At 40.6% G+C, this 12,396-nt stretch overlaps 1 protein-coding gene across 6 annotated transcripts in view; it reads left to right on the top strand.

Moving 5' to 3' along the window:
- The window catches only part of Cabin1 (calcineurin binding protein 1), a 138,790-nt gene that overhangs the window by 12,863 nt on the left and 113,531 nt on the right, over nt 1-12,396 (top strand). For all 6 annotated transcript variants that reach the window (XM_026412506.2, XM_077796147.1, XM_077796146.1 and 3 more), the window contains exons 6-9: nt 3,023-3,157; nt 4,155-4,335; nt 10,431-10,560; nt 12,087-12,236. In XM_026412506.2, coding sequence (XP_026268291.2) covers nt 3,023-3,157; nt 4,155-4,335; nt 10,431-10,560; nt 12,087-12,236 — 596 coding nt within the window. The remainder of the gene's footprint in view (nt 1-3,022; nt 3,158-4,154; nt 4,336-10,430; nt 10,561-12,086; nt 12,237-12,396) is intronic.

Raw genomic sequence — 12,396 nt, 5'->3', positions numbered from 1 at the left:
TGTTGTTCAGGCAAGACTCCTGGGCTCAAGTTATCCTCTTTGCCCCTGCCTTCTGGAATGCCAGAAAAGGGTAGGTAGGAAGAACTGGTGCTAGTGCAGGGACCATGCTGTCAGTTACACCTCAAGTTTACTGAGTCATGAAGATGTCACATGAGGTTTGGAAATTGGTTTCAACCTGAAATTGACTTAAGAGAGGTTTATATTTCATTAGGAAAAAAAGTTTTTGCTTTCAGGTGCCTAAACTGACTCAAGAGCCCATAGTGTGTTGAGGGGCTGGGGCTGTAGCTCCATAACTTGCATTCAGGAAGCAAACAGACTCTACAGGCATATTCAAGACCACACATTTTTTTTTTTTTTCCAGTTAAGCAGAGTCCCTTACACCTCCAGGAAGGCAGATGCTTATGTCTTAAAACCCTACCCCTTTATGATTTTCACTGCCTGTGAGGTGGAATGCATCTAAATTTTCAGCAGAATATATCTATCACTTCTCTCAAAGTATTTCTCATATTTCTAACTATTTAGCTTGTCAGGATTCTTTGGTTGTTTGTTATGTTGTTTTAGAATTAAAGGTATGGGAAATGTAGCCTGCCCTTCTCTCGTTAGTAGGAAGTAAGAGAGGGCCCAGGGAGGGAAAATAATTTAATCCATATTTCTAAACTTTAGTATAGGTCAGACACTGGGCTCATTTCAAGAGTGGGTCTTCCTTCTCAGCCCTTGGTTGAGTAGATCTCAGAAATGGAAACAGGTAAGACTGAGCAGGCATTCTAAGTACAGAGCTAATGCCAGATAGGTACAAGGTAGGAAGCCTTTAACTTAAGGGCACTGGCTCTGTGTTAAAATGATATACATGTGTATATCATTTTAGCACCTTTCCCCTTTGCTTATAAAAGTAAAACATGATCACTGTAAACAATTGAAAAGTATAAAAGATAGACAAAAAAGTTTTTTTACAGTTATATGCATTGGTATACTTAATATTAAACTAAATTGGGTAATTATAATTCACAAATCATTGACATGATTATGCCCTGGACCACAGCTGATTCCTAAGAAGTATGTAGTCTAGCTGGTGGCATCACAGAGAGGCTTCTTAGGGTGAACCTTTTAAGGAATATAGAGAGTGGTGCTAGATGTAGGTGGTCATTAGGTGGAGGTCAGTTAAGAGTGCATCTGCTGTTGCTATTTAGTCTGTGAAGTAGACTCACACTATTTTTTGATCATACTAATTTTTTTGAAGAGTTCTATATTTTGAGGAGTAAAGATACTTGAGGCCTAGCCCTGGTCAGCTTGTTCTTGGGGACCTTCTTACAGTCTAAGCCAGACAACGGTAGAATATGAATGTATGGGTTTTGCTTTGAGTTTTCAGTCTTGATGGAATTCCTTAAGAACTCCAGGTTAGGTTTCTTGGATTAGTCAAGGGTTGCTTCCTGAGGATGGTATGTCCTCAGGTCTTGCTTATTCTAAACATGAAGAGTAGTGTGTTGGGCTGGGGATGTGGCTCAAGCGGCAGCGCGCTCGCCTGGCATGCGTGTGGCCTGGGTTTGATCCTCAGCACCACATACAAACAAAAGATGTTGTGTCCGCTGAAAACTAAAAAATAAATATTAAAAAAAAATTCTCTCTCTCTTTAAAAAAAAAAAAGAGTAGTGTGTTGAGAGGCTGGGGCTGTAGCTCAGTGGCAGCGCGCTTGCCTAGCATGTGTGAGGCATATCTAAACTTAGCACCATATAAAAATAAAAATAAACAAAGACATTAAAAAAAAAGAATTGCGTGTGGAAGCCACTGGTTTCAGGACAAAACTGTAATATGGATTAGTTCCTGGAAATTGCTTCTTTGTGCCAGTGAGTTTTCTGTTAGAAAATGTTTTTGTCTTTGTCCTATGGGTAGAGTAATAGTTTTCTAATCAGTAATTTCTTAGAAGATATGTTTTCTAAGATTTTTCATAAAGATGTTTACAATATTTATTTTTAAGCTCATGTTTACCTTTGTTATTCAGGCTAGGAATGATTGTCCTTTTGTTACAGAGGTTATAAGACACTATTTAGTTAAAGTAACTTGTGTATGGTCTCATGACAATTTACAGGGTTGGGAGCTCTGTTTCCTAACTCTTAATCCAGGGTTCCTTGGGTTGAAGTTCTAGGTCCTTCCTGCTGCCCCAGAAAGTCTCCTTATACTTTGTCCTCCGTCTTCAGTCCTATAGTGGGTAGGACTGGGCTGGCTTACAAATGCTGGTAAATGTTATCATTCAGACTTTGAGCCCTCAGGTATAGTGATACTGGTTGGGAGGGTTTCCTCTGTCTCTGTTGGTGCCCATACTTTTACAAACTGCCTTATGGTGGTCTTTCTCTCAGTGAAGTTGGAGTTGCTGGGATCTTCTAGGAACACCTATTCTAGCACCTTTATTTTCTAGTGGAGGCTGACACTGAACTGACTCAAGAGCCCGTAGAAGAGGCTAGACTGGAAGCCAGGCATCCTGCAAACTATTTGCTGAAACTTTGTTTTAGTCAACTTTTTATCACTGTGACCAAAAGATCTGAGAAGAAAAATGTAGAGGAGGAAAAGTTTATTTGGGACTCACAGTTTCAGAGGTCTTAGTCCATAGATGGCCAACCCTGTTGCTCTGGGCCCAAGGTAAGGCAGAACATTGTGGTGGAAGGGTGTTTAGGAGGAAGGCAGCTTAGGACATGGCAACAGGGAACTAGAGGAAAAGGTGGGAGAGAGGGAGGGAGGGGAAGAAAGAAAGAGAAATATTGCTTAACTGCTTACCAGGGACAAAATATGTTTTCTAAAAGCACACCCCCCAGTGACATACCTTCTCCAGCCACATCCAACCTGCCTAAGGTTACTATCCATATCAGTGAATTTAATTCGCCACTTAGGTTACACCTCATGATCTCAGTTCACTTCTGAAAATGGTTGCTTTGTCTCACACATGAGCTTTTGGGGAGAATCTCATATCTAAACTATAACAAGATTCAAGGCCTAGGCGTCATTTCTTTGGCCCTGTTTCTTTTGTTCACAGGCAGTTTCATCTGGTGATGAGAAAGAGGGATTGAAACACCCTGGGCTGATACTGAAATATTCCACATATAAGAACCTGGCTCAGTTGGCAGCCCAGCGAGAGGATCTGGAGACAGCCATGGAGTTCTACTTGGAGGTGCAGTTTGTTTGTTTGTTTGTTTTTTAATATCTTTATTTTATTTTTATGTGGTGCTAAGGATTGAACCCAGGACTTCACACATGCTAGCCTAGCGCTCTACTGCTGAGCCACAACCCTAGCCCTGGAGGTGCAGTTTTGACAGCTCTTAGTTTTCTCTGTTTTAAAAGCTCTTGCTGAAGGGATGTGGTTGTGGTCTTGTTGGCCAAAAAGAATTTGTAGCAGTGCATCACCAAGCCGTTGTATGTAGTTACTATTAACACCCATTGACTAGAAGGCCCTAGTCAATGGGTGTTAATAGTAACTACATACAGGCCTGGAGAGCAGTGGTGGGGCAAGGGCATGCTTGGGTGCAAAAACCTGCATGTGAATTCTTCCTCTGCTACCCAGTACACACGAGACTGTGAGTGAATTATTTGACCCTCTTGGTCTATACCTGTGTAGTAGAAATAATGAAAAAAGAGGACAGTTGTGAAGATCAAACTTGTTGATATGCATACAAGTTTGAAGAACAATATTACCATTGCTCTATCTGGGTGCATCTGTAATGTGATAATTGGACACCATTCTAATTGCTTTCTAATTATTGTCTTGCAAGAAGGTGTCTTTATCCTCATTTCAGTGATAAGGAAACAGGCTCAGGATCATTCTGTTAATCAGTAATGGAGCAGGGATGTGAACTAAGGTCTCTCCAAAGCATGTAATCATTCTAGAGTCCCAGAAGACTGCCATATTTTCTTTTCATTCTACTCCTTCCCCTTCTTTTACCTATTAAATTAACAAAATAGATTTAAAAATGTCCTGAGTTAAATAAATTGGTCCTTATAACTTATTATGTGTCATTTCTCTGGATCTTAAAATGTGTGACTCTGGGGACTGGCTTTGCTAATCAATTATAAGGCAATCATGCCACTTTTGCCATTTAAGAGGGTAGTACAATGGCAAGGCTAGTACTTCTTGGGATCTCAGCAACCAAATGTGCATATGCTTCTTCCAGGCAGTAATGTTGGACTCAACAGATGTCAACCTCTGGTATAAAATTGGACATGTGGCCCTGAGACTCATCCGGCTCCCCCTGGCCCGTCATGCTTTTGAGGAAGGGCTGCGGTGCAATCCTGACCACTGGCCTTGCTTGGACAACCTCATCACTGTCCTGTACACCCTCAGTGATTACACAAGTGAGTCAGGCTTTGGTGTTTTCTCCATTTGCTTATATTTTTTGCATCAGAGGAGGGAGGGTGGCTTGGGTATAAGCTGGTAGCCAAAGTTAACACTGACAGACTTTCTGCCAGACTGTCAAAGAGAATGAAATGTTATTATCTTATACCCCTAACTTATTATTTTGTCTTTTTAAAAAAATATTTATTTATTTATTTTAGTTGTAGTTGGACACAATACCTTTATCCATTCATTTATTTTTATGTGGTGTAGGGGATCGAACCCAGGTCCCCGAACATGCTAGGCGAGTGCTCTACCGCTGAGCCACAATCCCAGCCCCCCCCCTGCTTTTTTTTTTTTTTTTTTAATGGTACTGGGGATTGAATCCAGGGATGCTCTACCACTGAGCTGTCCTTTTTATGTTTTATTTTTAGACAGGATCTTGCTAAGTTGCTCAGGCTGGCCTCAAACTTGGGATCCTTCTGCTTCAGCCCTCCAAGTTACTGGGATCATAGTAATGCCATAGCCTTCTTGTCTTTCTTGATTTATCAGATGCTTTATAAAAATAAGTCATATTTTCTCTGAGTGATTTTTTTTTCCCTTTGGCTATCTTATTTCATCTGTGCATTGTCCCATCTTTTGTGTCTTAATCAGTTTGGGTTGCTGTAAAAATAAATACTCTAGATGAAGTGGCTTGAAAAACAGAGATTTATCTCTCACAGTTCTGGAGTCTGGAAAGTTTTAAGATCAGTGTGCCAGCAAACTTGGTATCTGATCTTAGCTTTTTCCTTGGTTTGCAGAAGGCCATCTTCTTGGTATATCCCCGCATGGCAAAAAGAGAGAGCTTGAGAGAACTCCAGACTCTTTCTCTTTCTACGAACATCACTGGGTATGGTGGCATATGCCTGTAATCCCAGTGGCTTGGGAGGCTGGGGCAGGAGGATCTGGAGTTCAAAGCCAGCCTCATGAACTTAGTGAGGCTCTAAGCAACTCAGTGAGACTCTCTCTTAAATAAAATACAAAAAAAGGCTGTGCCTCAGTGATTAAGTGCCCCTTGGTTCAATCCCCAGTACCAAAGAACACCATTCCACTCCCATCATGGGGGATCCACATGCATAACCTCATCTAAACCTATATTACAAAGGCCTCATCTCCAAATACCATCACATGGGGATTAGAGCTTCAACAAATGAATTTTGGAGAGACACAAACGTTCAGTCTACAGTATTTTTCCCTGGACCCCCAAAATTCATGTCCTTCTTACATGCAAGAAATACATATTTTATTCCAGCAACCCTCAAACTTGTCTTAGCATCAATTCCAGAAATTCTCATCTAAATCATATATAGGTGAGATGGAATATAGTTCATCCTGGAGCAGACGTCTTCTCCATTTGTGAACCTGTTAAGCAAGATTAAGTCATGTACTTCCAAAATATAATGATAGGACAGACATAAACTAGACATTTCCTTCCAAAAGGGAGAAATAGGAAAGAAAGAAGGGTGGTGATGGGCCCAAAACATATCAAGGCAAATTTCATTAGGTCAAAAGGCTCAGGAATAATTCTCTTTGGTCTTATGCTCTGCCCTTTAGGCCCATTGGGGAGAGTGTCACTCCCACAACTCAGTGGTTTGACCCTATGTTTCTTACTTTGTAGGGCCTTATCCCTGAGACTGATCTGGGATATCCTGGCTCATCCAACTGGATAGATAGCCCACCGTTTAAGAAACAAGCCCTGCCTCCTATGGTAGGAGTGGAGGAGTGGCAGCCTAATGACCTGAAATTATATTTGGGATCCCTCTTCCACTTATTTATATATTTTTGTATTCATTCATTCATTCATTCATCTATCCATATTTTTGCAGTGCCACATACATGCCAAGCCAGTGCTCTACTACTGGGTCATGTCCCCAGCCCCTCTCATTTCCTTTCCTTTTTTTTTTTTTTTTTTAAAGGATAGCACACATTCATAGCCTTTCTTTATTCCCTCCTGTTTTTTTTCTATTCCCTTTATTCCCAACTTGTGGTGTTTCTGCTAGTATAATTCCATTTCTGTTCCTAGCTTCTGCTGAGATAACTGATTAAGTTTGTCGTTCATACATAAATCTTGTTATCAAATGGTTGATTGCCACATACAAGTATTTTCTTCAGAACAAGCTTTTGCAATTTTTGCAATATATATAGGCTGAGAATATTCCATATCTTTAAGTCCTCATTTCTTTTTGCTAAGTAATTCCCCTTTTAATTCATTGTATTAGGTTGGATTCATTTCTCTCTTCTTGTATTTTACTATACAGTTGTCCTTTGGTGTCTGTGGGTGATTGGTTCTAGTACCTCCCTGGGTAGTAAAATCTGTGGATGCTCAAATCCCTTATACAAAATAGCATAGTATTGTATATAACCTATGCACATCCTCCTGTATACTTTAAATCATCTCTAGATTGCTTCTAATACATAATACAATGTAAATGAATAGTGTTATATGGTATTGTTTAGGGAATAATGACAAAAGTCAGACACAATTTTTTTTTCAAATATTTTTGGTCTGTAGTTGGTTGAATCTGCCAGTGCAGAACCTGTGGATATGGAGGGTTAATTAAGCTGTCAAGAAGAACTGTGCTATTCTTTAACACTTTGCTTAGGAATCTACTTAGGTAAATATTTAATTTCATTGCTCACTAATTCTCCCTTTCATAAAACACCAGAACAATTCAGCTAAGTGCTTTGCATCTTTATAACATGAATCACTTTTTCTTTGTTGTCCAATAACATGTTCTTCATTTCTGCCTGAGACCTCAGCAGAATTGTCCTTAATATCCATATTTCTACTGACATTCTGGATGTAATTATGCACTTTCTCAACAGCTTCTGGCCTTTTTTTTCTTTGAGCCCTTACCAGAGTCACCTTTAACAATCCCTTCATGGTAATATGTCTTTTACTGGCATGCACCTCAGAACTCTTCAGTTTTCTACCCATTACCTAGTTTAAAGCTGCCTATACATTTGTAGGCATTTGTTATAATAGCAACTCATTCCTCAATGCCCACTTCTGTCTTAGTTCAAACTATTATAACAAAATGATAGATTGGGTGGCTTAGACAATAAACATTTATTTCTTGCAGTTCTGGAAGCTGGGAAGTCTTTTCTCCCCTTTCGTTTTAAGAGCCAAATGGCAACAGAATGGAGTATGTTGAGAAGTGCAAGGCCTTGCTCACTCTTCTACCTCTAGTTCTTGTTCTCCAGAACCATTTTAAAAAATATTTTTAATTGAGGCAAAACAAACACACACACAAACACACACACACAAATAAATAAATATATAAATAAAATAAAAATAAAGTGCACAATGAGGCCCATCAATTTGTGTATGTGAAAATACTTCAATATATGAAACATTTGCTACGACCCAGAAGGCAGGCTACTTAGGCCCTTTCCACTCATTACCACCCCATAAAGCAACTTTGTTCTCTCCCTTTTATAAGAGATTAACTTTGCCAATAGTTGAACTTCTTTGCAGTAGAGTCAGAAGTCTTCTCATCCTGGCTTTCTCTGCTTGTCATCCTGTCTGTGAGTACACCCATGTAGGACATAGCCGCCACTAGGTCTTTTTCATTGCTGTGTAGTCTGTACTATTTAACAATTCTATTTGTGGACATTTGGGTTTTTTTTTTTTCCACCTCTGGGCTCTTACACATAATGCTGTTATAAACATTTCTTATATATGTATCCTTCAGTAGACATATGCACTTGTTCTGAAGTTTCCTCCAATTTTTATCACCAACAGAATATGACAGTTCTATAGTATGACATTTTAACTAGCGGTTTTGTCTTTCAGAGGCTTTTAGTTTCTTTTTGTAGTTCCTCCTACAGTTTGGGCACCATCTTCGATTTTCAGCCTTCCTCTCTCAAGCCAACAAGTTTAGTTTTTGTACCTCTCTTTTATGGTAGAAATTATGCTTGGTAAGGTCCTTGTGGGAAATACATAATTGGGGGCCTGTACACAGGTTCTCCAGAAATAGAGCCAATTAGATATGCATATACATATATAGAAAAAGATTTATTATAAGGAATTGGCACATGTAATCATGGAAGTTGACAAGTTCCAAGATCTATAGGATGAGGTGGTGAGCTGGAGACCCAGGTGAGCAAGTCCAATGGCCTTCAACCCCAGAGAATTGATGGTGTAGTTGCAGTCTGTAGGCTGGCAGGCCCAGGAAGAGCTGATGTTTTGATCCATTGAGAAGACAAGAAAAAATCAGTGTTCAAGTTTAAAGTCAGGCAGGCAGGAAAAATTCTCTTTTATTTGGAAAGGTCAGCCTTTTTGTTCTACTAAGGCCTTTACTTGATTAGATGAGGCCCACTCACATTTGGGAGTGTAACCTATTTTATTCCATCCACTGATTTAAAATTTAATTTCATCACAGAAATACACAAAATATTGTTTGACCGAAGTCTGGACATCTTGTGGTTCAGTCAAATTGCAACATAAAGTTAATTATCACAGGGATTGAACTGATTCATATTAGAGCCCCATAAATTTTCCATTCATTTAATACAAAAAGTAAAAGCAGCATGTTGAATTCATGTTTAATGAGATAAGAAGGCAGGGTGTTGGGTTAAGGCCTATTAACCTCCTCTTGTTTCCTTGAGATTTCTCAGGTCTTCCCTCTGTAGAATGGTAAGCATAATACAGATAGCAAGCTTTCCTTACTGCAGCTGATATGCCTGCTAAGAACAAGCACCATCCAGATTCCCAGTTCCTCCCTGGTTTTCTCTCTGGAAGTTTCTGATGGCTACCCTCAGGTCCCACTGTGCTCCCAGAAGAACCATGTTCCTTGTTTACCTGAGGTAGGCATCTTTGGACCAGTTTAGTATGCAGCATGCTGGGTGCAGACCCTTTGTATGCCTTCAAAGGCATGGCCCCTGACTAGTGTCATAAGTAGGCTCTTCTGTCTCTTGAATTGGTACATCAGAAACATATTATTTCCTCCTCTCCCAAGACCTCCATGCTCAGATCACTTCTGCTCTGGCTTTCCTCCTTTTGCTCCAGGTCCTTCTTTTTCTGGTTATTCTTGATAGGAGTGAACTGCAGCCTAACCACATTCAAATTGAGAAGCATAGCAGGGCATGATGGTAGTCCCAGTGCCCAGGCAGAGTGGAGTTGGTACTTTACTGCATCCTTGAGTGCTCACTGGTGAGACCTGGCAACACAGAGTAGCTGGGAACTCAGTGGTACTGTTTGCCAGGGGCTAGTCCCACTTATAAGGGATAAAGGCTTTTATAACTCACATTGTAGTTCTGCTTCATGAATCTGTCATCCTGTTTGTCTCTAAGCATTAGTTCATCTATTACTGTCTCCAGTCCTGGAGGAGCCAGAATTGGCATAGGCTTTCCAGATCAATGACTTGAGAAAGGTACTTGATTACATGAAGGAAGTACACATCTTAAATTGTAGACAATAACTTTAAGAATAATTTTTAAAAGGAAAAGAAGAAATGTTGGAAAATAGAGGTAAATAAAATTTAAAAGAAAAAAATAGTTTTATATGTACCAATGGAATCCCACTGTGTGTTTTGTTTTTTCCTTTCTCTTTTCGCAATGCTATATTATGGCCTTCTTTCTGGTCATTTCAGCACATTCTTTGAGCATTTGTACAATGGCTGCTTGGCAACCTAGTGTGTAGATCAGCTGAACTTCACTTAACCAGGTCCCTATGGTGGGGCAGAGTAGTTACCAGATTTTTTGAAGGAGGTTTTCCACTTGGCCAATATCTCATCACTGTGAGCCCCATGTGTTTTTTTTTTTTCTGTAGCAATTCCTAGAAGTGGGATTGCAGCGTCAAGGTCCTTTACAAAGTTCATATAGTTTATCCTCTGCTGGCAGTGTTTGGGTCTGTTCATGTTGGAGTGCCCCATCTATATTATAATATTATAATATACTATTATATGATATTATAATCTTAGAAATCTTTCTTAATGGAATTGGATAAAGTGCTGTCTTGCAATTATTACCAAACATTTCTTTGATTCCAGAGTGGGAACATTTTCCTTCTATTAACTGGCAAGTCCAGGGTTTCCAAGTGTAGTCTCAAAAGTCCTATTTCTTTCCCTGCCAGCGTGTCTATACTTTATTTGCAAAGCACTGGAGAAGGATTGCAGGTACAGCAAAGGGCTGGTTCTCAAGGAGAAGATCTTCGAGGAACAGCCTTGTCTCCGGAAGGACTCTCTCAGAATGTTCCTCAAATGGTAAGTCTGTGTCATCCCATATGGTTGCATCCTTCCCTGTACAGCTGATAAATAGCAGGAGTGCACCTCATTCTCTCAGGTCCTGAACTCCTAGTAGGTGGAGCCCTGAATTCCAGGGCTTCATCTCCTATAGTGGCCCCTTAACTAATGAGCTTACTCAACCTGCCTTATTTATCTCTCAGCTGTACCTGAGCTTGGCTCTGCCTTCTCAGGCTGAGGTAAACATAGTTGCTGCTCTCCTTTCCTACTGCCCTGAAAGTTTTCAGTGTTTTTTAGTTGTCTTCTGGATGCTTATGACAGCCTGCTTCCCACCTTATCTCCTTTCTCCTTATCAAGGTTCTGTCTCCAGTACTGCTCAAGTTCAGTGTTCCAAGCATACCTCTGATCTTGTGCTGTTTCTGCCTTGCCTCCAGGATAGAACCCAGCTGCATCATCCAGGAGGTTCTAGCCTGGTCCTCTGGTTTTCACACTCACCTCCTGTTTTTCCTCTCAAGCTTCTTTTGTTAGAGTTGCTTCAGGTACCTGGTAGACTCCAGGCTTGGCCCTGTTGTGTACCATTCTGTCTCCTCTCTCTGGTTCCCACTGTGTACTAACCTGGTTCTCAAGGAGAAGATCTTCGAGAAATAGCCTTGTCATCTTCCCACCCCTCTGCTTGTCCTGCGGTTGCTCCTCCTTCACATTTCAATTCCCAGTGGTGTTTCTGCCACTTTCTATGTGCTAGGTGAACCTCCCCCAAACCTCCAGATGAGCCAGCTCCTCTTGCCCTTTTGTATTAGAACTCAACTATTTAGGGATACTGGGGTGTTTTGTTTTAATCTGTCCTCCATGAGCTTATGCCTGTGTTCACATCTGTTATGAGGGAACCAAGTCCCTGAGTGGCTGTGTTGGGTAGCCCTGTTGGGATCAGGACAGTCTGTACAGGAGGGCAGTTTTTGTTGGGTCACTTCAAGCAGAGTGTGACTTTGGAAGGGCATCTGAGGCCTCAGCGCCATACCCTTATTGTATTTGGGGGATACCATTGACTTTGGTGAGTTGGTTTGTCTAATGGTTTTTTGTTGGGTTGTGCAGTATAGGATAGTTAAATGCTTTTAAATTTTTCTATAAATAATCAAGAGCATGATTTTATTTGCTGTGGCTTTTCAAGGCATTATGATAATATTAATACATACAAAAACCCTTTCTCTGGCTGAGGTTGTGGCTCAGCAGTAGAGCCTAGCATGTGCAAGGCACTGGGTTCGATCCTCAGCACCACATAAAAATAAATAAAATAAAGTTTAAAAAAATCCCTTTCTCTTCTCAGTTGTGGGTTTTAGAAGGAACAAAGGTTGTTAGTCATTTCTAGTTATGGGGATATTAAGAATGCTAGTTACTGCCCATTTGAGGCCAAATTCAAGTGGTTATTTTATATGTGAGAAGAATGGATACAGGCTAAAGGATGTTAACTTAAACACATCCCTCTCTATAAAATTTTAGCCTTGGCTCTAGATTGTAACATTGTAATTTCTCCCTGTTTTACATGTTTTTAGTGACATGTCAATTCATGATGTGTCAGTGAGTGCTGCTGAGACAAAGGCCATCGTAGATGAGGCCCTGGGACTTCGGAAAAAGAGGCAAGCATTGATTGTGCGGGAGAAGGAGCCAGACCTGAAACTGGTGCAGCCAATCCCCTTCTTCACGTATGTTATTTTGTGTCTCTAGGAACGCTGGGTTGGCTAGTGGACCCTCTGTGGGACACCACGTTGCACAGGAGAGAGAAGCCCCAAGCTTGACCTTGAGCTGATGTCATGGGTAGAGGCTGGGAGCACCAATGCCAGAAGGCTGGAGACATGTACCTAT

This window comes from Urocitellus parryii, chromosome 3, assembly GCF_045843805.1.
Source record: "Urocitellus parryii isolate mUroPar1 chromosome 3, mUroPar1.hap1, whole genome shotgun sequence".
Lineage (NCBI taxonomy): Eukaryota > Metazoa > Chordata > Mammalia > Rodentia > Sciuridae > Urocitellus > Urocitellus parryii.
Note: the sequence above shows the minus strand (reverse complement) of the source record. Positions and strands in the feature narration are given on the sequence as shown.